Below are 25,689 nucleotides of genomic sequence, written 5' to 3'. Positions count from 1 at the left end.
ACGACTTCTTCAAGGTGGACCCCTGGCGATGGCTAGTGTTAAGTCCCGACGGCCTCTCCTAATCTAGGCAACGATGATGGGATTGTTCCGAATTAGTGTCGCAATAAAAGGCGGATGAGGAATGGCGACGAATGAGACTGGTTGAGGCAGCTAAGGCGAGGTGAGGAAAAGGACTATGGCTGTGTTCTAACTTGGGGTTGGGAACACATCTTTTTCCCACGGAAAACGGAGCAGTCCATTAGCGTATAATTAATTAAGTATTAGCTAATTTTTTAAAGATGAATTAATTTGATTTTTTAAAGCAACTTTTGTATAAAAACTTTTTGCAAAAAAGACGCACCATTTAGTAATTTGAAAAGCGTGCGCGTGGAAAACGAGGGAGAGGGGTTGGGAACCCAGAGCACCGAACACAGCCTATGTCCGTGGACGATGGATAGGAGGAAGAGGATGGGAGATTTGGGGATGGCGTTGTCGTACCGTCTCCCTTACTGGACTCCCTCAGGTCTTGCCATCACCCGCCTTTGCGGGATGGAGCTACCGCATCGTTAATTTTCTTGCGAGAGGGAGGATGGCACGTGGGTTTCGCTATTATCTTTTTTTTGCCACACAAACACCTAATCATACGAGTGCACCAGATCAACTGACCATGTCAACAAAACCAGCCATTCATACTTTCATAGGACCTTATTTAACCTGGTTCGATATGATGGGGGTTCAAAGTTTTCTGGTATTGCTGTGTAGGTAGATGATTTAGATTCGATGTAAATACGAGGAAACCAAAATGGACTTATTCCTCGCGGGAATGGCCCAGTTAATGAGGCCCAAAATACTCAAGCGGCGGCATTGTCATCTTCCTCCTCCCTCCGCCGCCTCTCCCCGCCGCGAGCGAGAGGAAAGCCTGAGCTGCAGACCGATTCCGCAATGGGGCGCAATGGGGGAAGAGCAGCAAGAAGAAGAAGAAGAAGAACAAGGTGATCCTCCCGCCGCAGCTGCCGCCGGAGGTGGACGACGGCGAGGTCGTGGTCACCAGGGTCGCCGACCACGACGACGAGGACGAGGTCGAGCGCCCCTACGAGGAGCGCGAGGGCAACAGGAAGGTGGCCGAGGCCCTCAGCCTCAGGCCGTGCAAGGAGCATGACGACTTGGTGGAGGGAGGTGGACGCATTCCCCGTCAAGACGCTGCAGGGGAAGCTGGTCTACAACAACGGTACAGCCACCCATCATCCCATGACGCTTTTCCGCGCCGCTCCAGTTTTATCTGTTGTTATTCTGCTCTTGCTGCAGCATCAGTATTGAATGTTTGAATTATCAGTCTTTATTCCAATTTAAGAATCGCGGCTTTGTCATCGAATAGAAGAGTGTGTTGATGCGCTCAGGTTTCTTTCTCCGTGGAGGAACTTGTTACTACTTCCAACCAAACCAGCTACTCTCGTTGTTGTACACTTGTACTACCGAGGAGAAAATTTTGCAAAATTTGTGTACTAAAAAATGACAATGCCTAATCACGAATGATTGCAATTGGAATGGTGCCCTTTAGAACGTAGATGATTGGAATAAACTGTAAGGCCCCCTTTGATTTGTAGAAAAAGTGTAGGAAATTTGAAGGATTTCAATCCTATGGAAAAAATTCCTATGAAAGCCTTTGAAACAAAGGATTGAATCATATACTATCCTTTAAAATTCCTATGGAATGGCTAATCATATAGAGATTTTGGAGGAAAGTTAGCAAGAGGTCCAACCTCTTGGAAAAATTCCTTTGAGTCTATCTCTCTCATCCGATTCCTGCGTTTTTCCTGTGGTCTAATCAAACGGTCATTCCTGTATTTTTCCTGTATTTTCCAATCCTCTGTTTTACACCTGCATTCCTGTCAGAATCCTACGTTTTTCCTATTCCTCCGTTTTTCCATTCCTGCAATTCAAAGGGGCCCTAAAATTGGAAGAAAGAACGATCTAGGTGCAACTGCAAATGTAGATCCAATGTGGAAGGGTACTAAACAAATTCAATCAGTACATTGAGCCTAGTCTTTCGGCTTTGCCATTTGGAAATTATGCATTCTCTTGTACCAGGTTGACTGAATTGGACATGGGAGGTCAGCTGGCACGTACATAGAATCCAACATTCTTTTTCTAGGAAAGAGCTAAATTGTTGCACCTATCCATGTATGGGGTATGGGCACTTCTCCGTTTTTTGAAAAAAGGCCCAATTAATATTTGTTTATATAGAACTGGCTTTAATGATCTTTGCTTCCTATAATAATTTTCAGTTCACTGTAACAGAAAGATCATGCCAAGACCGCTTGTCCAATGAGAGCTAAAAAGGCACAAATAGGTTTCTGTGGATATCATTTTTTTGTTAAACACACCAGAAGCTGTATGCATCAGTTCTATCTAGCTAACGATGCCATTTGAAGGTTAAAGATGCCTTGTTTATTTGCCCATGTTACTTGGTGTTATTCTACTCACGTAACATATTTGCATTGGCATGCAGCCAAGAACGCAAGATTTGATGACAGTTCTAATGGTGTTCAATCTAAATCTGAAGACAAAGGAGCAGATGCCAAACAAACTATTCAAAAGAAAGAACAAAAAAACGCTGGATACTAGGGAAGGACCCAATGTCGAATTTATTAAGAAAGAGGGTGAGCGCGTCCGACCAGAGTCAAACGCTGGTCACGGAGAGCACAACGGCTGCACCATGCCATCTGTGGCTCTGCGCTACGCGCAGTGTCTCAAAAGAAAGAACATAAAGCAATCTCTGAAAGCAAAAAGGGAGACAGTAAATTCCAAAATGTGCAAGCTCAAACTGAATCTCCTCATGCAAAGTTTCAGTCGAAAGTGCTGGTATCCTTATGCTCCTTTTTGCATCACAGAGAAACTCATTTTTAAATAAGCCTTTACTTATGATACATATTAATGTTAGTGCATGCTCAGTAGACAGCTGTATCAAACTCCTTGCTTTGGTCCCAAAGCAATTGCCAGTGAGTGATAAAAAGAAAGCCAAAGGCTAGAGAAGAGGTAACACTGTGTATTCCATAATTTTCTTGAGATGGCTATGTTGGTTTGTATTAGAAGTTTGTTTATTGTTGTTTTTATTATTACTACAGGTTGATGCTGAACTTAGAGGTGCCTTCTTTACTCTTAATCGAAAGGTTAGGAGAAGTATACAGAAAGAAACACTATCTGCTCTTTTTGAGACTTACCTTCGTATTTTGAAGCATAGGATGTATACTTCAAATTCCAGGTATGTGTGTTTGAAAGTTTACACTTAAGTTTCGTGAGAATCAACTAATTATTGGCATTATACGATCCGAGTTTATTCAATATGATAAATTTTTACTTACTTTGGAAGTTACTGACTTACTGTCCTGACAGTCTAATTATCATCATCAGGACTTCAGGAGCAAGGCCATTAATGTATCCCCAGATGGAGGGATTAGGAAAATTCTCACATTTAATTGATTTGGATTTCATGGGTGAACTTACCACATGTCTCAAGAAGCTTTCTGGGTATACCGACCATCACAGTGAGATTCTACATGATAATACACTGTCTACATCACAACATCTGCAATGCTGCATAATTGTGTTTAATGTCGGGAGGAGCAACCTTGAAGCTCTGAATGTCGACCTGGAAGACTTCTTTCTGCAGCTTTTTAACCACATATTGGAGTATCGGCCTGACAGGTTGGAATTCTATTGATTTGGGTCTGGTGAAAAGAAATATATGCTCTTGACCTCGTGTTCTTTCTTTTGTTGACTTGCCTCCAATTGATTCTATAGAACTTGTGATGTTACTGCATTTTCCTCCCTTAAAGAAAGATTTTTCGATAGGTAGCATCATAGCAAAAACTTCTTCCATTATATTTTGCTTGGATTAGTTTTCTTGTTCACTGTTTTACCCTTGAAATGCTTATCGATACTCAAATAACTAATTATATACAGTTATTTCACATATTCACATTACACGATGATTTCTGACAATGCATTTTGTCATGTACTCCAATGCTGATTGATTTAAAATAGAAAGTTGTATAGTCTTGAGTTAGCACTATTCTGTTAATGTGGAGGCAGCAGTGCCCAATACAATATGTTTAATTCAGGGCTTATGGCTATTCACTTTGTCTTCCATCAACAAAGTGATTTCGGAATGTTTTTCATGTCTGATCATTTTTGGTAAATTGAATGGTTTTTATGTCTAAAATAGCAGTAGCGAAGGTTTCAGGTAACTTAACAACAAAACCTGATTTTTGTCTGTATCCAGCGATTGTGGTGAAGTATTGGCTGATGCTCTGAAGACACTTCTCTGAGAAGGCAAACCGCAGGATATGATAAGAGCAGCTGCTTTCATTAAACGCCTAGCTACCTTTGCTGTCCTTTGGTTCTCCAGAAGCCATAGCAGGTTTGAGTTTCTTTTGTCTTGCACTGTTCCATCTGGTTGAGCTAATAATTGCCAGATTTTTCATGTTTGACTTGTGGTCAGTATGAGCAGTGATGCACATTCTGAACGGGCACTCATGTGCAGAGCATTGGTGGAATAATTCATAATATAATGCAATAAATCACCATTATATGAGCCCTATTTGTATGTAGTTCGTATAGGTTGCTCAAGGTTGACCCAGTGTCCTTAGGTAGAGTAGCTCATCAGGATCGATATGTAATGTGTATGACAGTAGAACAAGTTTTTCTGCCTTGATTGTAGTCCAAATACTATAGATCCATTGTAACCTAGTCACAATTTTGGCATACCCACTTTGTAACCTAGTTTCGTAGAGTTTGGCGTCTATTACAAAGCCTTGCTAGTCATGATTTTGTGGACAATTTACGGTCGTTTAATAGTTATTTCGTAATCTGTCTTCATAGTTTTCTTGTGTGCAACCAGGCTAACAAATTTGTTGCCACTCTGCGAGATATAGCAGTGGCAGGCTTCTGCTATTTGTTTCTTGTTAGACATGGTCGCATGGACAATGCCATCCCCTGTGCGAAACTACAAATTGGTAGTCGTAAAGTGCTAGACTGCCCGAGCAGAAGAAAGAAAGAAAAAACAGCAGTTTTTATCATCGTGCTCATTGAGGCTAACGCGAACTGCACAATGATATTAACATATCAATCGAGATGCATATGACATTTCTTCTGAACATGCTCTGCTATTCTCACAATTTGGTAAATTTGCTTGGACCCTCGTTCCGTTGCACGCACGGAAACAGGGTGTTTATCAGAAGTTACAAACACAAGTTACAGGTTTTCAACAGGTAAAGAATGTGAAGAAAAACCTCCCTAGGCTGTGATTACAAGAACACCGATGGCGAGGGATTGACGACGATATGCCTAAGCGGATTTGAGACGTCTCCCCCTCCAGCGTGCTTCACAAACTCTGCAGGACTATGGAATTTACCATGGCAGACACACATTATACTCACATCCTCACCTTTCCTGTACTTGTACAGGAAGCCATCTATCTTCCTACCATTGGGCCCTTCCACCTTGGAAGACACCATTGGCATGTCCATCATGATCTTCCCGATGTCGCCAGTGCTGCTCGTCCGCATTGTCAGGGACCCAAGCGTTCGCAACGGGGACTGCTGTGTCACGGTGCCGTTTAGCGGCTTGCCAGTTGATGCTGTTGGAGGAAGTGCACTGTTTTGGTTGGTATCATCAGAGGTTGATGGGCTTCTCGCCTCCGTGGATTGGCAGATTGCACTTCCATCAGGACCTGAGAACAACATTGAAAGTTTTGAGTTTCCTTGATGTACAGCCTCAAGCATAAATTTGACCACAAATTTATTTTTCACTTTATCAACCATCTCATTTTGATAACACAATTTTGTACTAGCCACAACAGATTCTTCCAAGTACCAATCACGATGAATCAAATATCAAATATATATATTTGCATGCTTTCAGGACACATGAATCATAAGCGTGATGTGTGAACATTTTTTTAGTGTAATAACAAGTTACCTAGTGAGTTCATGATTATCACATTAGATGCAAAATAGCCTTATGTAGTTCGGAGAGAAGTGCTAAATTTAGGTAATGCTATATGTGGTCCCTTCAAAGTCTAACCAAAAAAAATATATTAATAAACAGTATTTAAGCTGTCATTGAGGTATGCTCTAGTGGAACTAACATAAACATGAACCTTCTATAGTTCAAAATATTAAATGAAGTACCAGTGCCATCTCTTAGAAAAGTGTGAAACTGCTTGTCGAGTTCTTTTTAACAACTTGTCAAGAGACACAATTTTTGATCATCAACACTCTGACTTCGAATACAACCTGAATTCAGTGGTACCAATTAAAAGGTGAAGAGTAGGAAGAGTTGATTAGAATCTCACTTTTTCTGCCATGTCAGCAAATGGCATAAAAGTTGTCAATTGGAATTATGGTTATTTCCACTAACTGTTTTTCCCTGGTCTAAATCCCTGCACCTAACCATACCTAAATAGAACATTGGAGTAGTTCAGAAGTTTCTTTTTTTAAAAGTATTGGTAATAAAGCCTGTTCAAGAAAATATGGCTAGTTGAAAGGGTTGAAAGCATCATTCTAAACATAGAAAACATTTACCACACCTAAAGTCAAATTATGGCACATGATCATAGTTACATACTAGCGAACCAAAAATTGCATCATACTGTACGTGAAAAACATTAACATGATTAAGATTCAAGCCAACAACAAAGATAAATTTCATTCTGATTTGACAAGCATGCACAGCCTTTAGATTCATCCACTAATCAAATTAAAATTTTCCATTAGACAAAAACATGATGACAACAGAAGATGTAAGTCGATAGCATCCCATATACTTTTAGATCTTTGAACACATTTCAACAGGAAGAGCAATCATTTTGTGAGCCAAAACAGTAAGTATACCTGATAGTGAACACTGAACAGCACATGTAAGTGGATCACAATCCCATATACTTCTATATATGTCCGCACGTCAGGACTTTGAAAATCAATAGTTTTGCGCGCCAAAAAACCATGCACACGTAGGAGATAATAATATCAAAAATCAATAGATTTGCGCGCCAAAACACATGCACACGTAGAAGGAGACAATCATCCTAGTCATGAGTCATGACCTAAAATGCACTGTTAATCTGGTCTGTTTCGTCTAGTGCCAACTTTTGCCGGCGTACTACATCTTAGCCTACCATTTAGGCAAGCGAACCTCCGGCGGCATTTACCGAATTTCAAATACAAGTCTGCCTAAGTCTAGTTATATTCAAGTTTTAGTGAAATTTCCCAACCATATATACACAGCCTGAATCTAACCAACAATATTGGATTAACAAATAGAAACAATTTTCGATTCTAAAACTTGGCAGGTTAGAATCTCACAACGATAAACCTTTTTGCGATGCATCTCAAGCACAATAGTTAATTAAAAGGCATAGAAATACAAGAGTATGAACAATTGAACATGCTGAAATCAAATTACTGCTTATACAAGAGTATGAACAATTGAACATGCTGAAATTAATCAAATTACTGCTTATACCTTGATCCTGCGGGTTGGCCGAGCTGCTCCCCTGCGACCCGATTGACCTCCTCAGCTGCAACCTGTTAACGGCGCCGTCGCCGCCGTCCTCCCTGCCGGGCTTGTTCGGGACCGACGACGACCCGACGGAGATCCTCCGCTCGAGCCGCTTCCGCCGGGCCTCCAGGCGGCGGCGGTTCTGCATCTCCCTGCGGCGCCACCGCTCCTCCTCGGTCTCCGTGGGCAGCGAGCTGGTGCGCAGCAGCGGCAGCGGCGCCGCGGGGGAGGGGTCGCCGTCGGCGGCGGACACGGAGCAGACGGACGCGATGGACGATGACCGCGCCAGCCGCGCGCGCTTGGCGTCCGGGGACATGTCGGTGCCGAAGCGGCCGCCCAGCGACAGCCCCAGGCTCAGCTCGATCTCGTCCGACTCGCCGCCCACCGCGCTCCCGGACCCATTCGCCGCCCTCCTCTCGCCGCCACCGCCGCCGAACACGCCCAAGAAGTCCCTCGACGCCATGGCCGAACCACCACCACCGCCTAACAATCTCACCTCTCCAACAAAAGAAAAAAAAATCCCTCCAAGGATGCTATTCCTCTTGCATGCTCCTCCAAGCAAGAAGAAGAAGCCCCCCAAAACAATCAAGAATTCGCCCCCAAAAAAAAAAATAAACACGACGAACTCCCTCCCTGCACCTGCACCAAACTGTGCTCGCTCAAACAAGACCAAACCACATGGCCGCCAAATCCAATCCTCCCAAGAATCAGCGGCGAATCCACGGCGGAAATCAAAGAACTAAAACAACTCCCATCACCAGAAAGGAAAAAGAAAAAAATGCGCGGATTCGCTGCACGGCCAGCGGATTGGACGAAAGCGGCAGAGGAAAGATAAGAAGCAAGCAGGCAAGCAATCATTCAGATCTCTGCCTCTCCGCCCGCAGAGGCCGCAGCGTGGGCGGCGTGCGTGGATGCGATTGGTGGGCGGGGGGGGGGGGGGGGGGGGGGGGGGGGAGGGGACGACGTGTCCGTCTAATAATCTCTCTCGCTCCTGTTCCGCCATTAGTAATCACCAGAAAGGGTTTTCTTTTAACCTACTGATGACTCGCTAAATAATCAAGCCATTAGCTGTTAATTACCCCCAAGTGGGCGTAGATAATTTAAGGAGGCGTGTCCTAATGGCCCGCGACCGCGTGGAGGGAGACCCACGTGTCCACCGCGCCGACACGTGTTGGGTCCGCACGAGGCTAGCCTAGCCGAGCAGAGCCGAGCCGACGGATGGGGTGTGGCTTAGCTTGGCTCAGGCAGCTCGCCGTACGGGTGGGACGAACGCGTGTCGCCACCGCAGCGGAAAACGGGGTTGTTCGGTGCGCACGTTTTTTTTTTACCGTTTTCCGTTTAAACGGGACATTGCCTTGTTTTAGCTAGACTGCTATTTAACAGTATGGGTAGTATGGAAAATGTTGTTTTATAACGCATCTACGATGTGAATACTAGTGAGAAGTGAGGTTACGTGGTAAAGAGATTTATCTAACATATTCATTTTAGTGCCGATCCTCGATCCTCTACACTCAATTTCATTTTTATTGTTTATTAAACCATCTATATATTCTATGTCCAAAAAATATTGTGAAGAAAGATACGGATGAATGTGCCATATTGTCCATTATGGCATCTCAACCTATTGCTTCTGTAGTGGAGTATGCAATCTCCAAATCTTCTCTATGCAGGTGTCCTTCATGATGTGGTGATTAAGACCGTGTTTGAGTTAGATTATTGAGTGGATCATTTTTGCATATTATCTACTTGATTATATCGATAAATCAAATGCTTTTAAAAATAAACTTAAAATATCTTAAAACAAATGGTGTGTACAGTAGAAGAAGTATTTTTTTAAAAAAAATGTATTATTAAAAGCGTGCAACAATCTGACGAATGAGCGTGAAACAAGTACTTGAAATGTTCCCGTTATATATCGTGAAATAAAAAGTCTAGACATTGAAGTATTTTGAAATAAAAAAAATCCAGACACTGAAACATCTTTAGACATGGAGTACAACATAAATAAAAAAAGTGAAAAATTTTCAAATCTAAGTTGAAACATTATGCTTCCACATATGAAACATTGAGTTTCAAATACTGAAACATGAAAAGAAAAACATGTGAAACATAGACAAAAATCTCAGTTGAACTATTTGCTCCTAGCTTGCACATGAAATATCAAATTTCAACAGTTGATCAAAACACACCCAAAAAAAAACACAAAAACATATTAAGTCCTCCCTTGAGACATCAGATAGAGTTTGTTTAAATTGAGTCGGATCTGTCGGTGATATGGGCCCGGGGTATCATGTTTAAAGGGAGGAGGCCGCCCCCAAACCCACGTGGCGTCCCCTAAGGAGGGTGGAGCGGCGGCCGCCCCCTCCCAGCATAGGGTACCGAGTTTGGAGGGAGGAGGCTGCCCCCAGACCCACGTGGCACTTCCCCGAGGGGGTGGCGCTCGGGGTGGAGTGGCAGTTGCCCCCTCAACGCTTGGGGGTCAGGCCTGTCCCGATCAAGACTAGAGGGAGGAGGCTGCCCCAGGCGCCACGTGGCCCTCCCCCGAGGGGGGATCGGGCCCGAGGTAGGGCAGTGGCCGCCCCCTTCTGTGACTAGGGATTGGGCTCCCCCGACCCCCTCTCTGGGTCACCACGTGCGGTGGGTCAGGCGCCCACCTACCCGCATTTATGGCGACCTGAGCAGTTGCGCCACGCCGCATTAATGCGATGTGCAGTGCACTCAACCGATCTGTGACCGGTCCGTTACCGGTCGAATGACCGATGCGACGGCGGCTGTGTACCCCCACCCTGTCAGTATGCCAAGCGGCGTGCGGCGTGCTCTATCCCGTCACATCATAATGAGAGGCTTTTTAGTCTCTCATCATAGCCGGAGTCGGTTTATCAGCTCTGGTCAAACAGGAGCCCAAAAGTCTTCGTCCCTTAAATGGCGACTGATAGGGGCAACCCTCGTGTCAGGCGGCAAGATTTGACGGGCCCCATCAAGACGACATACGCTTGTCTTCCCAAGTCAAGAGACAAGACATGCATTTAATGCAAAGATTGTAATACTTCTCCACTAAGTTAGATTGTTGGGCCCATGTGGTAACCCCTTAAGGTATAAAAGGAGGTCCAGGCCTACGTAGGGGGGGGACGGATCGATCAAGAGAGATCGATCGACGGATGGAAGGGAGGATGAGCCATTTAAGACTCTAGAGCAGCTTCTGCCCCTCATGATCAACGCCTTCTACTCCAACAAGAAGATCTTGTAATTTCTCCCACAATCAGCATAGCACAGGAGTAGGGTATTACGCTTCTCAGCGGCCCGAACCTATATAAACTCCTTTTGTCTCATCGTCTTGGAGGGGCCTAACTCCCTCGAGATCACATAGTTTCACTCACCCACTGCCCCCGGCTGAACCAAAAAAAGAGGGGCCTCACGGTTCCCTGGTGGAGGAGTTCACCTCCGACATCTGGCGCGCCAGGTAGGGGGCGCGTTCGTGATTTTTGAGGTTATTTCGATCGCCGGCGTGATGAGCGTCGCGCCGCTAATGCAGGGGAAGGCGTAGCCTCCTCAGGAGAGCCGCGCCACCCTAGGCAGGGGGCTAGGCCCCCCACATCCTCACCGAAAAAGGCTAGCGGCCAGTCCTTTGTGGCGAGTCTTCAGAATGCCCGATGGCCCCCAAAGTTCCGGCCTAGCCTCACCAAGAAGTACGACGGCGGCGTCAACCCCTCTAAGTCCCTCCAGATCTGCACGACGATCATAGAGGCGGCGGGGGGTGATGACCAGGTCATGGCGAGCTTCTTCCCCATGGCCCTCAGGGGCCAAGCGCGGGGTTGGCTCATGAACCTGCTGCCCGCCTCGGTCCACTCCTGAGAAGACTCTTGCAGGTAGGTATCAAGCGTTTGAAAACCTACCAAAAGCACATAGTGCACAGGGTCACCTGGCACCAACCACAAGTCGCACGCTCGCTAAGATGGGAAGTCAGGCTTACACCGTGCTCTGGCATGACTGTGTAACTGACAAGTCCCCTCCAGCGGAAGAGTCCTTTCTTAGTTGCTGGTGTTCTGCGCTCAGATCTTGTAGGCTGGTTGCCAAAGAGGAGACCCTGTCGCCACCACAATCCATGCATAAAGGCATCCATCTTTCAAGCATTAATCATCCTTTCAAGTTTCAAGTATTTTCAAATTTTCAATTCATCAGCTTGAAATCTTATATTTAATTTCCCCCCATTCTATTCTCATGGCCCTGCGACGCTCGCGTGTTGCGCATTTGTTTGCTCCCTCGGTGGTAAGAGCCTAACCTCTCTCCCATCTACATGAACAATTCTTCGCTAAGTGTGGGGGCTAACTTTTCTAGCCTTATCCTAGCCTTAAGTTGAGCCCCGGGTGCCGTCGAAGCCCGGGACCCCCTGTGTTGGCTCTTCCATAGCGGCTGGCTTTGGTCTCGCCGGATGGCTATGGAGCCTAGCCCGGCTCAACTGTGGATGGGGATTGCTGGCTCTAGAGTTTTTCGGCTCTCATACTCGTGCGAAAGTAATCGTCCATGTAGAAGGAAAAGAGACTGAAAGGAGGACACCGAAAGGAAAGAGCGAACAAAATGTGTAGCATGGGGGCGCAGGCTCGTGGGAACTTGACCTCGTTTGCTAAGTGGTCGCAGGTTTCCCTAAAGGGTTCAGAGCCCAGGATGGGGAGCCCTCTTCGAGCGAAAGGTTTGAAAGGTCGTGACGTACAAACAAGGATAAACAAAGGTAACAAAGGAGGTATTACAATACCCGGACCAAAGCCGACCTCTCTGGGAAAGCTCAGCGTTGGCCGGGGGCTCTTTTTGAGCATAGCATTTGTAATACTTCCTTTATGCTTATATCTACTTTGTTCATGCTTATCAGCAAAGTTATTATGGCTTATATTTATCTCTGACCCATCTCTTTCTCGCGGTCCCGTGGTACCGACGTGCCACACGCTCGTTTGCCCCCGTTGGTAACAAAAAGTTTGTATTCACTTCATCCATTCAAACGACTTTTTGCTAAAAGCGTGGAGGCTGCGATTCCTAGCTCTATCCTAGCCTTGCGTCGAGCTCTGGTCGTCGTCGACGCCCGGGGCCCCCTATGCTGGCTCTTCCGTAGCAGCTAGCTCTAGTCAAACAGGAGCCCAGAAGTCTTCGTCCCTTAAATGGCGACTGACAGGGGCAACCCCCGTGTCAGGCGGCAAGATTTGACTGGCCCATCATCAAGACGACGTGCGCTTGGCTTCCCATGTCAAGAGACAAGACATGCATTTAATGCAAAGATTGTAATACTTCTCCACTAAGTTAGGTTGTTGGGCCCATGTGGTAACCCCTTAAGGTATAAAAGAAGGTCCAGGCCTACGTAGGAGGGGGACGGATCGACCAAGAGAGATCGATCGATGGATGGAAGGAAGGAGGATGAGCCATTTAAGACTCTAGAGCAGCTTCTGCCCCTCATGATCAACGCCTTCTACTCCAACAAGGAGATCTTGTAATTTCTCCCACAATCAACATAGCACAGGAGTAGGGTATTACGCTTCTCAGTGGCCCGAACTTGTATAAACTCCTTTTGTCTCATCGTCTTGGAGGGGCCTAACTCTCTCGAGATCACACAGTTTCACTCACCAAGCCCTCGAATCTCACCTGCTGCCCCCGGCTGAACCAAAAAAAGGGGGGCCTCACGGTTCCCTGGTAGAGGAGTTCACCCTCCGACAGGATCTATGTGAGATGAAGATGGTCCTGATAGAGATCGACGTTGTAGATGATGAGAAATTGCTTCTTCCCGCAGAGGGTTGAAGGAGTATCTGAACTTGGGCATCATCTCCAAAGACATGCTTGAAGCCACCATGAACTTGTCGTCCTTACCAACTAGCATTTGGACCGCCAAACTAAACAATGGGGCTATGCGTAGGGATGCAAGTGGGTAGTCCTGCTACCCGCATAAAAACCCGCTTAGTAGTTTATTTCCCACATGGTAGTATAAAATTTAGAAAGAAAAATGAACTAGAAGTGAGATAAGCGGGCTAAAAAACCCGCTTACCCGCGCCGCTTGCATCCCTAGCTATGCGTGATGTGGGTGTCCAATGAATTGTTTCGTGTTGAGCATGCACATAAGCATTATTCTAAGAGATAATCCAAGAAATGCCATTGACAAGCGTCCAAGTCCCAGAAATGCCATCGACAAGTGTGAGTTCCAAGAAATGCCATCGTACAAACGATTTTGTCCCAAAAATGCCATCGCCGTTAGGGTTCCATCCATTTTGCGCCGTTAAATACATTGTTCATCCTATAGAACTTAACGGCACGGAGTGGACGGAACCCTAACGGCGATGGCATTTTTGGGACAAAGTCGTTTATACAATGGCATTTCTTGGAACTCACACTTATCGATGGTATTTCTAGGATTTGGATGCTTATCAATGGCATTTCATGGATTATTTCTTATTGTAAATGTATTTTACATATTGAAAAAATAAAGAGCACAACATGTTAATTGTATAGGCTATAGATAAGGTAAAGATTGAGAAGAAATTATGAAGATTGATTGGGGATATAAGTAGAACACCCCGACTATCACAAACGTAAAAATTATCTCGACACAGCTGAAGACAAGGGGAAAATGTTATTTTCATTAGATTTCATTAAGAATAAGTGATAAAACAAGCATGCCTACTTTAATTGGTAGAAAATGTTGCATAAAAGTTGAAAGATATACATAAGTATATGCAAATATCTGCACTGCATCATGTCTTTCTATTTTTCTTCAACTAGTGTCATGCACATGAGTTACAACAGGATTTAGACGAATACAAATGAATGGGGTTTTACGTGATTTCAGTTTTTCTATCCGAATTTTTGATGGATTGTGAAATCATTGATTTTTGGGTAGGGTATTTTAATTTATACAATATCATGGTCTCTCTTTTTATTAACTTTATCACAATGTTCATTGCTATCATTATTAAGGGACATGTAAGTGGTACGTTTAATTAGTTGAAGTGAGATCGATAAACGTTGGCTCTACTATAATTCCATCACCGCATGGGTTTGCCTACGAACCGCCCAAATATTTGCTGGAAAATTAGGCCCCGTTTGGAAGGGCTCCAAACTACAACTCTAACTCCAGTTAGAGCTTGCTCCTATAGGAGCTGAAGTGGAATAGAAAGTGTTTGGATATATTGGTTAGCTCCACTCCACCACCTCTCTTGTTGGCATTTTGTCGAACACCTGGTAGGCGTCATGCGCCGCCGATGCCGCCACCCGCCCGGCCGATGGCGGTCTGCTCGTCGGTCGCCGCCGCCACCGCCACAGCACGCGCGCGCCATCGACCCCGCGCCGCTGCCGCCCCGCCGCGGCCGCTGCCGCTCAGGCCATGCACCGCCGCCTGCCCCGCAGCCAACGGTCTTCTCGTCGGCCGCCACCGCCGCCACCGCACGCACGTCGACCCTCGCCGCCACCTGCCGCCGATGGCCCTCGCCGCGCGCCGCCTGCCGCCGATGGCCCTTGCTGCGCGCCACCCGCCTGCTGCTGCTGACGCCGACGCCGCCGCCACCGGCCGTCAGTGTTTACCGAGGAAGACGAAGGAGGAGAGAGAACGGGAGGGGTGAGGTAGGAGGGGGTAGTTTAATGGTATTTTGGTGTAAATTTATAAAAATTGAAGATGTTTTTGCCGATACTTTGGTATGTTATCCGTGTATGAGTCGGTTTTAAGTTTGTTCGATTTTGGAAATACAGATTCATATTTGAGTCGGATTTTAAAATACAGAAGGAGTTGTATAAGATATTTCTTTAAAAAACTCGCATGCTAATTTGAGATATCTGATTTTTTTTATTGCAGCTCATGATTTTCTAAAAAAATATATATCCAAGTGAATTCTAACAGTGAATTTCATCTTAACTAAATCGTATAGCAATAATAAGATTAAATAACCTTCAGCCGTTACAACGCACGGGTATTTTTTCTAGTACACTAGAAAATTAAAGGGTAGTGGGTCTTTTAGGGTGGAGTGGAGCTGTGGAGCAGCAAAAACCCAGTTCCACCCCTGTAGTACAATTCTGTGGAGCAGCTCTGCCAACTCCGTTCCTAAAAAGGAGGATCTAGATTGTTTGGCCCAGCTCTGACTCCAAGTAAGTTAGAGTTGAGAGCTGGACTGTGTCAAATGAGACCTTAGCTTAACTGCTGATGAGAGGGGGGAGACGGGGCTTGTTTGGATGACTACTTCTACTTGCCAAGCCACAAGCTAGCCTGTGCCATAAGTTTGACGAACAATTTGAGAGCCACAACTTAGGATAAGAAACTTGTGGCAAAGTAGTTCATGAGCAACTAATTTCTTGTGATAGGCTAATGTACGGTAAGCAAACAAACATATACTAACTATATATGGCACACCGAACTTGAGACGCGTTAAACTGTGGCACCTATCCAAACAGGCCCGTAAACCTACGCAAGTTTAGGAGCAAAACCAAATGGAAAGCATTCGATAGCGCAAACTTATTGGCCACTCGACGTACGGAAATTTTTTGACCAGCAAATTAAGCACACGAAAACCAGAGCTCTCGGCTCGGGTCTCCTGTGCAAGCCGGGGAGGGAGGGAGGCGAGCCAGATCTACACAGTGAGAGACAGCGACGGCCAGTTTTGCGTTGCATTGCACCAGCTGCAAAGCAACCGCAACTGTCCATCCATCTATACTGTATCCATCCCATAACGTACCAGTGCCTATCACAAGTGGCGCAACTTGCCCGTTTGCCTGGCGAAGAGGTGGGGCCCACCACGGCCAGGGCCCACGCGAAGAGGTGGGGCCGGTCTTTCCGTGCGGTGGCTGGCCTGGCTGCCACGTGTGCTGCAGGGTGGGAGAGGGAGCGGGTGGGCGGGCGGGCCCCGCGACAGCTCAGACGCAGCTGCGACCGCCACCGCGACGCGACGGTGTGTGGGTGGCTGCCTCCACTTGCCTCGGCCACGTGACATGCAGTGCTGCTTGGTCGTGTGATAGAGATGGACGGCTGGGACTCTTCTTTGCGGGGGGGTCCTTCATCCACAGGCCGCAACAGTCACAGGCTCACAAGTTCCATCAAGTATCAACCATTGTAACTCGATGAAAACGGACGGAAACCATTACTACTATTTTTGTTTTCATATTTTTTTCTAAAACCAGAAATTACGGAAACAAAAATAATCAAATATTATTATTATTGAATACAAATTGAAACAAATATGATAACGTATTTTTTTCAGAGGTTCCAACTTTTTTTAATCAAAAATTTCAAAATTTAGCAATTAACAATTGCAAAATCTAAATCGTGCGCGCTCTCGATTTTTCCCTATCTAGCGACGCATAGCGATCCTACTAGTCCAACATGTAATTATAGAAATATATTTCTATCACCTATATTTCAAATAAAATTTTCTCTTAAATTACTCATTGGATTTACGATCGGATTACACCGTTGTGTTCATAACAATTCAATCTTTATAACAAGATCTCACATGATTATATTTTTATAAAAAAAAATACTCCCTCCATCTATTTTTGATAGTCATATTTCATCTTGACACACAGACTAATGATAAGTGATTCTAGTTATCATTCATTTAAATATGCTACTAGTCATTCCTCGTAAACAAGCGATTTATTAATATTTACATTTCTCGATGCCCATGTAGCCAATTTTATGTGGAAGAATGGAGAGTCACGCATTAAATCCAAGAAAGCCATTAAGATGATAAGTTGTTGGATTGAAATATGCCTATCAAAAATAAATTTTTCAGATTTGGAAATATGCTTATCAAAAGTAGATGGAGAGAGTATAAATTACTTTTATAATATATCTAAATTACTTTTAGATTTTATTAAATTACTTCTTAGACATATAAAAGTAAATTCAATAAAACCTAAATAATTTACATATATTATATAAGTAACTTAAAACAAAATGAAAGTAACTTGTCACGACATTAGAAGTAAATCCGTTGTGGGGGTAAAAACATAAGGCTATCTAAAAATTAAATTTAATTAGCACAAATTATGGAATTGACTAAAAATGATAATAAATCAAACAACTCAAAACACTATTAATGTATAAGAAGTAATTTAATAAAATCTAAAAGTAATTCATATATATGATAAAAGTAACTTACATATGAATAAAAGTAATTTATAACATAGATATTTTTTTAATAAAAATATAATCATGTAAGATCTTGTTGTAAAGATTTAATTGCAACGAACACAAATGGTGTAATCGGATTATAGATCGGATAAGTAATTTAAAAGAAAAATCTATAAGAATAAAAAGATACATGTATTATTAGGTATAGTACGCAATGCAACCAGACCTGAGAGTAAGGTCTCTGATTAAGACAATACGCACGGTCTCTATGTAGTCACGTCCATTAACAATACCACTTTATATCATGCAAAAACTTTCTATATAAAAGTTGTTTTAAAATATCAAATAAATCCATTCTTAAGTTTAAAATAGTAAATGCTTAATAAACTTTCTATTAAAAGTTACTTTAAAATATCAGATAAATCTATTTTAAAGTTTAAAATAGTTAACGCTTAATTAATCTTACACTAATGATATTTTTATGGTACGCTACTTAATCATCATCTGCATTAAATTTAAACGGGCCCAAGTCGCAGCCTATATGCGACTTTTCTCCTACCTGAAAGTAGGTTGGCAATCCGCAGCCAATATTATGGGGGTATCCTCTTTTTCATCCCTTGCAGGATACGTTTGAGAATGTTATCCACACACTACAGTCCCAAAAGCAAAACAAGCAAGATCACGTTTACAAAAGCCAGGCGACATGCGATAGGAATGGATGGATGACACACGATAACACGCACCGCACCGCACTGCACTGGGCGGAAAATAAAAATGATTAACTTCTCCATCATTCCACCCTGATTGATTACCAGTGTCACCGTCGCGCGTCACGTCCCGTCAAACCAAAAAAAAAAGAAGGAAAAGGCGCAAGTTGGGGATTGGCAGCCGTCCGGTCAATCTGACAAGTAGGCTGGCTGGGCCGCGCGGCCCGCAAAGGTCTCTTTCGCTGGCGATCCGCGAGATCGGCGCCGTGGGGAGCACAAATCTGCAATTTGATGGTAAATTTCCTGTGTAGGTTGCTTTGTCCCTATCAAGTCTCACAGTCACAGCCAAAGCTATGCTCCTCCGTCTCGCATTTCCTTTCCGAGGGCAAAAAGAGCAGGCTAGTTCTGGTCCTATCGCTTTTGATTGGGAAGCAAATTGCTCGGCTCAAACTGAGAATAAAAACAAAAAACATTCCTCTCGCAGGGAAGCTTTCACAAAGAAATAGCAAGTGGAATAGACAGATTGGCGAAACAAGCGGCGGAAGAGGCGATGACAGAGATACGACTAGTAGCATAAATCTCTGCATGGACGTTATGGATATATCCCATCTCACCAAATTCTGATCGGCAGATAATACAATTTTGGAACACCACCAACCAATGGACGTTAGTCAACGGCAATTAATCACCAAAACTCACCTTGTAGCAGCCGTTACAAGGTGCAAAAGAATCTTGATGCCCATCCCAAATTGTCTATGAAACAATGCTCTACTAAAAATTTTTAATCTCTTCAGGAAATTCCTGCTACGGTGAATTTCCCTTCATCATTGCCCTCCTCTATGCCGCAACCGGTGTTTGCCTAGGGCCGTTGACTCGGGTGAACCTCCCATTTCCGTTCTGGAACGGCCTTGCTGGATGGAATCCGTTGTTCTGATAGCCATTCCCAGGCGGTGGCCCTCGACCACGACCTGAAAACTCGTTGCGATTTCTCAAGTCGTTCCTCCTGCTGAAGTTATCACCTCCACGGTAGTTTCCGCTGTTCGCATAGCCACCACCCCGTCCCCTGAAATTATCACCGCGGTAGCCTCCCCTTCCAGATTGGTAACGTCCGCCTCCACCAGCATTCCCATTATCACCACGCGTGATGACAACACCATTCACAACTGAGGCAAGAAGTACGATTAAACTAAAGCCAAACATATCTTGATACGAAATGGAAGTTACATATAGAAAGAACACTTCTAAAAAGCATGCCGAAATTCAAAATGACTCAACAAACCAGACAGTAAATAATAAGCAAAAGGGAGAACATACCACAAAAAACCAACAAGGCACTGGCATATATAATTTTGCAAAACAAGTGCACTTTTGCTATAAGCTAAGAAATGCAAAAGATGAACAGAATTAAGATTGGAAACCAGGTGCAAGAGTTCAAAACAAAGCTAGCGAATGCCATTGATTCAGTTCAGAATCACGGTTTATTTTTTTTGTGTATTGAACCCTACAAACACATTCCAAAACGAGCAAAAATTATCCATCTGTTGTCAGTCTGATCAGGAAGATTTGCTTTTGCTTACCTCGGGTAGTGGTTCTTTTCTCCTCAACAAATACTTCTTTCCCACCCATATGAATCGGAGATGCCTAGATCACAATCATATACATATACAGTGAGTACAATCACTGGAATATACATGTCTTAATAGTTTTCAGCAATTTTCTTTTAAGGAGATCACAAAAGAAGAGCCATGGCAAAAATCAAACCAATGTTAAAACACAATTCAATGACAACAATTTAGCAATTCTAACAACAGTTCTGAAAATTGAGGAACAGTCTGGAAAAAGACCAACCTCAATTGCTGCCTGCATAGATTGCTGGGACTCAAACTCAATAAAACCAAAGCAGAACCGGTCAATCTGCATATTATGGTAAAAAAGTGTCAAAAAAATAACATGACTCGGGTCAAAACTAACAATTACTAACCTTGTTGTTCCTAACTTGGATGCCACCTGGCTTGATAGCGCCAAATTTCTTGAACTCTTCCTCAACCGTCTGGACTGTCACATTGTGAGGCAAACTCTTCACAAAAACTGAGTAACCTTGCTCTACAGTGCAAAAGAAGTGTTAGTAATGCTATTCTACTAATGGTGTTAACAATGGGATATACTAAACTAATGCTATAGCCAACCATCATTAGAAGTGTTATTTTCAGCATTGTTGTTATCATTCGGAGTGATTTCAACAGTTTGAGAACTTTTAACAGAAGGTTTCTCCGAAGCTTCAACAGTCTTAACCACATGTTTTGGAGCTGGCTTAGGTTTGACAACTGGGGTTAGTGACACCTCCTTCATAACCTTCACCTGTAATGCAATCATAGTCAAGGTCTGTAATCAGTAGGAACTCACCAACGAATTCACAGTTATCATTAGCCAATCATTCAGAAATATGCTTCAAACAAGGCAGAAGGAGACTAGTTGAAAGAAGGGAGAATAGAGAACTCACAATCGACGCATAGGACTTCTTCGTTACATCCTTCTGAGCTGGAGGGGGAGGAGCAGCAACAGAGATCTTCCTGGGCTCCTCTTTCGTCATTTGTACAGGTGGTTCGACAGCAGCAGTAGCATTATTTTCAATACTAGTGCCATCAACCGTGGAATTTGTCACTTCCCCCTCCGCAACATTATTTTCCACTGCCACAGGCTCTGAGATCATACCATCTCCCGCTGGATTAGGATCTAATAATGTTGAAAAAGTCAATGTGCATGGAATGAAGATTAAGAAGTTTTCCTTAAAAAGAGAAGACAATCAATCAGGTACCAGTTTCAGGAAGAGTGGCAGTGTTCTGATTGTTCTCATTTTCTTGACTAACTTGACTTATTGCAACTGGTGGCCTTTCCACTATAAATCTAAAAATATCATTGAGAACAACATAGCCACCAGATTCTTGTGGTGCAAGGAAGAATGACTGTGTAAATCTACGGCATATGCCTTCAGATGTCAAAGATCCAGTAACAACAATGAGCACACCATCCTGGTGAGATAACTGTGCATCTGCAGTCTCTATCTCTGTTAAGTAGTTGCTGAAGTCCATAGACAAGATTATTTTGTTGATATTCTGCTCAAAAACAAGCAATAGAATTTAGCAAAAGTACTAATGTTACCAATTATAGCAACCGAATGTAAGGGGACTTACAGCAGTTGTTGATACATATTTCATGACTCCATTAGAATCAGGCCGACCAACAATACTTGCATCTTGATAGAACTTATAGACCTGATCTGGTGTCTCATGTAGAATGTGGTAATATTGCTGAACAAATGCACCACTAATCTGCAATGAACAAAGACCACATTTCATCAACACTTTACCTCTGCAAATGCCTACCAGACAGTTGACAAGAGAAAATGCCTACCACTTGGGGGCTTATAGGAGTAGCTGGGGTTCCAGCTTGCACTGCCATAGCTGAAGAAAGAAGTATACATTAGTTATTAGTCATAACAGAAATAGATAGATATACTATCATGTGCAAAAAAAAAAGAATTGCAGACAAAATATGTGCTGATAAGCTGCATTAATAAATGTACGAAAACACCATGATTCAGCGATTAGCATAAATTTGAATGACTAATAAGATGCGACCCTGGGGAATCAACAAACAAAAGCTATAACAAATAACAGCTAAAAACCTTGTAATTTAGGAGTAGTCAATAGTACTCTAAATAGAATAATTTCTCCATGACAGTACCCAATTCTCCCAATGAATTCCAAAACCAGAGTAGTGCAATAAAGTATACTAAGGGGCTGTTTGGTTGGCATCTAAATTTGCTACACCTAACCTTAGACAAGCCACACTTTTAGTAGATAGTGTTTGATTCCTGCCACAACTTTACTTTGCCTAACTCTTAGCCACATGTCATACACTCTATTTTCTTACCTAACTTTGCCTAAGCTTAGCTTGTAATTTTGTTTGCCACAAAAGTGTGGCAAGAATAAAAAATGTGTGGCAACATTAGTCCCCAACCCAACAGGCCCATCCTGCATACACAAAGTCCATAAACAATGCTCATGGAATCTTTGCAGGATTAAGTAAGAACCCAACAGCCTAGGAAACCCTCAATTGCACAATTAAAATAACAAAAGTATAAACATAAACGGAAATATATTTTGACTAATAGTAAAGGTCTCATCAAGCAAAATGGGCACTGCTGCAACATTTGATTGCTCAGTTTAAAATCACTCAAACATAACAGCAGGAGCTTAATCAAGACAAATCAATCGTCTAATTCGTGTTGCACTGTGAGTCAAATCTATCCAATGACAGGTTCGCTCAGGTTCCTTTCACGCAAATAATAATAATAATAATAAAAAGAACAGAAAATTTTCCCACCCAGAACGATCCAACTAAACGCTGAAGTACCAAACAGCTATCTCATCCCATCCCAATGGCTGCCCTACGACGGCTCATACGGAAACCAATGGCACCATCCCGCGCATCATCATCATAAACCTAAAGCAGCAGCAACGCCGCCACGAAAAAACGTATCTCCACGAGAGGGTGAAGAGGCCACGCCGACAAGAAGTGAGGGGGAGGCGGATCAAGCCCCGTCCCCCCCACGGAGATCGGCACGCGCAAACGCAAAACAGATAGGAGGGAACACCGAGGGAGGGCCACGGCCATACCTTGCGGCGCGGGGGAGGAACGGGAACGGGGAAGGAAGCAGAGAGGAGTCCGCCGGCGCCGCCGCGAGACAACGCCGCCGCCGGCGTGGGGATGGAAGAAACCCTAGGAATGGACACGGGGGCCGGCGGCGAATAATAGTTTACGCGAATTATTTTGCGGGACGGAACGGCAGGGGAGAGAGGTTTTAAGGGGGTACTCCAATTCACAGCGGCCGTCTAGTGGGCATTCGGCTTCGTCGTTCCCCCCAAGGAATATTCCACGCCACGTTACCTAAAGTCCGCGCGTCCTACCACCTGAAGTTCACAGAGGTTTTCGCTGGGTTTAGTTCGTATGCCCAAAATTTTTTTAACACACGTTAAAACGTATTAAACATAGATTAATAACAAACAAAGAGGTTTTTAACTATTTGTCAATCTTTCGGAGTACCACTATCTATATGTCACTTTTCCAGATTTTTTTACACAAACACCACAAGAGAGAGATTATCTCCCTAATTAGTGTGCCATGTCAGCAATGGAGACTTGAAATGATCCTTTTTGCCCCTGGTTTCATATAATATTTTATGAGAGATTACATACAAACATATGTTAACAAATATTCATTGAACAAGTTCACCATAATATAATAATAGATTAAACATAGCCACTTTCATATAGAACCGAACCATCCATATTCCAATATATATTGCCAACCTGACATGTTCACAATGCCATAATAAGACATCACGTACAAGTAATCCCTCATATTATAAAAGTTCATTGAGAGATGCTAGGCCGTACATGCAGGCCATAAAGTAGTTTGTAGCAAAATAAGAAGGCATACGCTCATTAGGCCATACACATCGGATCACAACAAAAGGAGTCAAAGGCTTTTCAAACCATACATCGTTTCATAAGTTCATCAGGACACATCACATAGCAAAATCAGTTGAAAAGCTTGAGTGGTGAAGCAATTTTGGGCTTGTTTTTTTGAAAGAGGAATTTTGGGCTTGTTAGCTAGCTTTTTCCTAGGAGTAAGCTTCTTGGATTGCTAGCAAAAAGGTCATTTCAAGTTTCCCTGCTGACATGGCACACTAATTAGGGAGAAAATCTATCTCTTGTAGTGTTTGTGTAAAAAAATCTAGAAGAGTGGCATATGGATAGTGACACTCTGGAAGAGTGGCAAATAGTTAAAACCCCCAAAACAAATTATAGATTCCGTATGTAAACTGCGAGATGAATTTATTAAGCCTAATTAATCCATCATTAGTAAATGTTTACTGTAGCATCACATTGTCAAATCATGACGTAATTAGGCAAAAGATTCATCTTGCGATTTTACATGCAAACGGTGCAATTGGTTTTTTTTCCGTCCACATTTAATGCTCCATACATGTGTCCAAACATTTGACGTGACGAAAAAGTTGGAAGTTTGAAGAAAAAATTTTGAATCTAAACACAGCCTTTAGCTTCTGCCAAACCGAGCTGAAGTCCAAGCGTCCAACTTTGGTCACTCGTTCCTCGGTCTAATCCAGGGGCGAGCGGTGTGTTGTGGAGGTCGTGACCTCGTTTCATCGTCCTACCGCGCTCGCCCTCGCCCTCTCACTCCCGCGTGCATGAGTGAGTGAGCACTTTGTCGTTTTTCCTAGCCTCCGTGTCATCGTTGAGCTCATCCCATGGGAGAGAGGGGAGATCCAGCAAGCCGCCACTGCCGCCTGAGGCTGGATCCAGCAAGCCCCGCCGTCAATCCGCTCGGCGGCACAGTCGCTGCTTTGGCCGCCTCTCTGCCCGGTCGCGCCGACGAGACGGACACGCCAACGTTGCTAGATCTGTCTCGAGCTCCTTGCCATCCACGCACGCACACGGTGCCGAGCTCGTTGTCGCTTCGATCCGCCATTCTGTCGCTCAATTTCCGACGGCGCCCCGACGAGGAAGGTGGAGGGAGAGCCACATCAACGGGCAACGGTTGGGGGGGGAGGGAAAGTGGTGAAGGGGGAGAGGGGTGCCGATAGTGGGTGGTAAGGAGAGAGGGATGCGGCAGGGTAGCCGAAGGAGGAGGCCAAAGTAGGGAAAGGATAAGGGAGAAAGGAGAGGGGGGTATTATAATTTTTTTTCTAGATTTTAGGGTGTTCGGTGTAAATTTTGGACCTCCACATAAATTGAAAAATAAAATGAGAACTACAAAAATAATAGGGGCTAAACTATAAAATTGAAGCCACTTCTAAAGCCACTTTGCAGGGAAAGAGCAGTGTTGCTACCATGTATGAGGAGACTCATGAAAAAGCTATGTGCCACATAAGCTGAAGAACGTATAAGAAACTATTCTTACAATGTGAGTGGCTTTGACTGGGGGCTCGTCTGGCCCATTCTCGTTTGCTTTGCACGAGGAGCATACTTGGGGCATGACAGATACAGACGTGGAAAGGATCTCCTAGTTGGCATGTTGGGGCTGAATGCCACCTAGGTGCATTGTGAAAGATATGAAGAATCAAGATTTTAGATCTGTAACCTAAACCTACGTGGCACTCCGAAGCTCCTCAAATGAGTAGGACGCACTGTGAATGAGCTAATATGGCACTCAGGGTTTAATACTATGACTGGCTTTCCTTTACCCAAAGGCGGTAATCATCTCTCACCCACTAATGCGTGGGGCTGTGGTTTAGCTAAGACAGTGGGGCCACCGATCCGGTGGTTG

General features: G+C 43.9%; 2 protein-coding genes and 1 long non-coding RNA gene across 4 annotated transcripts; 1 reads left to right on the top strand and 2 right to left on the bottom strand.

The window, feature by feature from the left end:
• Positions 1–2,888: 2,888 nt before the first annotated feature.
• On the top strand, positions 2,889–5,294 carry LOC127767483 (uncharacterized). Of its 2 annotated transcripts, none has more exons than XR_008016473.1 (4): positions 2,889–3,015; positions 3,105–3,241; positions 3,391–3,684; positions 4,262–5,294. It is a non-coding gene; the product is annotated as an uncharacterized LOC127767483 (long non-coding RNA). The 2 variants fall into 2 exon arrangements; XR_008016472.1 differs by having other exon boundaries at positions 3,373–3,684.
• Positions 5,125–8,464, bottom strand: LOC127767482 (ninja-family protein Os03g0419100). Its single transcript, XM_052292834.1, has 2 exons — positions 7,504–8,464; positions 5,125–5,710 (listed from the first exon to the last, which is right to left on the bottom strand). Exons 1-2 carry the CDS (start codon positions 8,000–8,002, stop codon positions 5,286–5,288), a joined length of 924 nt encoding a protein of 307 aa, XP_052148794.1. The 5' UTR covers positions 8,003–8,464; the 3' UTR covers positions 5,125–5,285.
• A 10,438-nt stretch (positions 8,465–18,902) lies between these two features.
• Positions 18,903–23,183, bottom strand: LOC127768783 (nuclear transport factor 2-like). Its single transcript, XM_052294429.1, has 10 exons — positions 23,016–23,183; positions 21,748–21,797; positions 21,528–21,665; positions 21,152–21,449; positions 20,837–21,069; positions 20,523–20,694; positions 20,318–20,439; positions 20,185–20,250; positions 19,914–19,977; positions 18,903–19,499 (listed from the first exon to the last, which is right to left on the bottom strand). The coding sequence occupies exons 2-10, from the start codon at positions 21,793–21,795 to the stop codon at positions 19,174–19,176; spliced, it is 1,467 nt and encodes a 488-aa protein (XP_052150389.1). The 5' UTR covers positions 21,796–21,797; positions 23,016–23,183; the 3' UTR covers positions 18,903–19,173.
• Positions 23,184–25,689: the final 2,506 nt, after the last annotated feature.

Source organism: Oryza glaberrima, chromosome 3 (assembly GCF_000147395.1).
Source record: "Oryza glaberrima chromosome 3, OglaRS2, whole genome shotgun sequence".
Lineage (NCBI taxonomy): Eukaryota > Viridiplantae > Streptophyta > Magnoliopsida > Poales > Poaceae > Oryza > Oryza glaberrima.
This window is presented reverse-complemented; position numbering and strand designations above follow the sequence as displayed.

Coding starts and splice junctions, on each gene's coding strand:
- LOC127767482 (XM_052292834.1), bottom strand. CDS start 8,002: ATGGCGTCGAGGGACTTCTTGGGCGTGTTCGGCGGCGGTGGCGGCGAG. Junction 5,711..7,503: donor GGCCAACCCGCAGGATCAAG/GTATAAGCAGTA, acceptor TGTTGTTCTCAG/GTCCTGATGGAAGTGCAATC.
- LOC127768783 (XM_052294429.1), bottom strand. CDS start 21,795: ATGGCAGTGCAAGCTGGAACCCCAGCTACTCCTATAAGCCCCCAAGTG. Junction 21,666..21,747: donor CTCCTATAAGCCCCCAAGTG/GTAGGCATTTTC, acceptor TGTTCATTGCAG/ATTAGTGGTGCATTTGTTCA. Junction 21,070..21,151: donor TGCCACTCTTCCTGAAACTG/GTACCTGATTGA, acceptor CAACATTATTAG/ATCCTAATCCAGCGGGAGAT.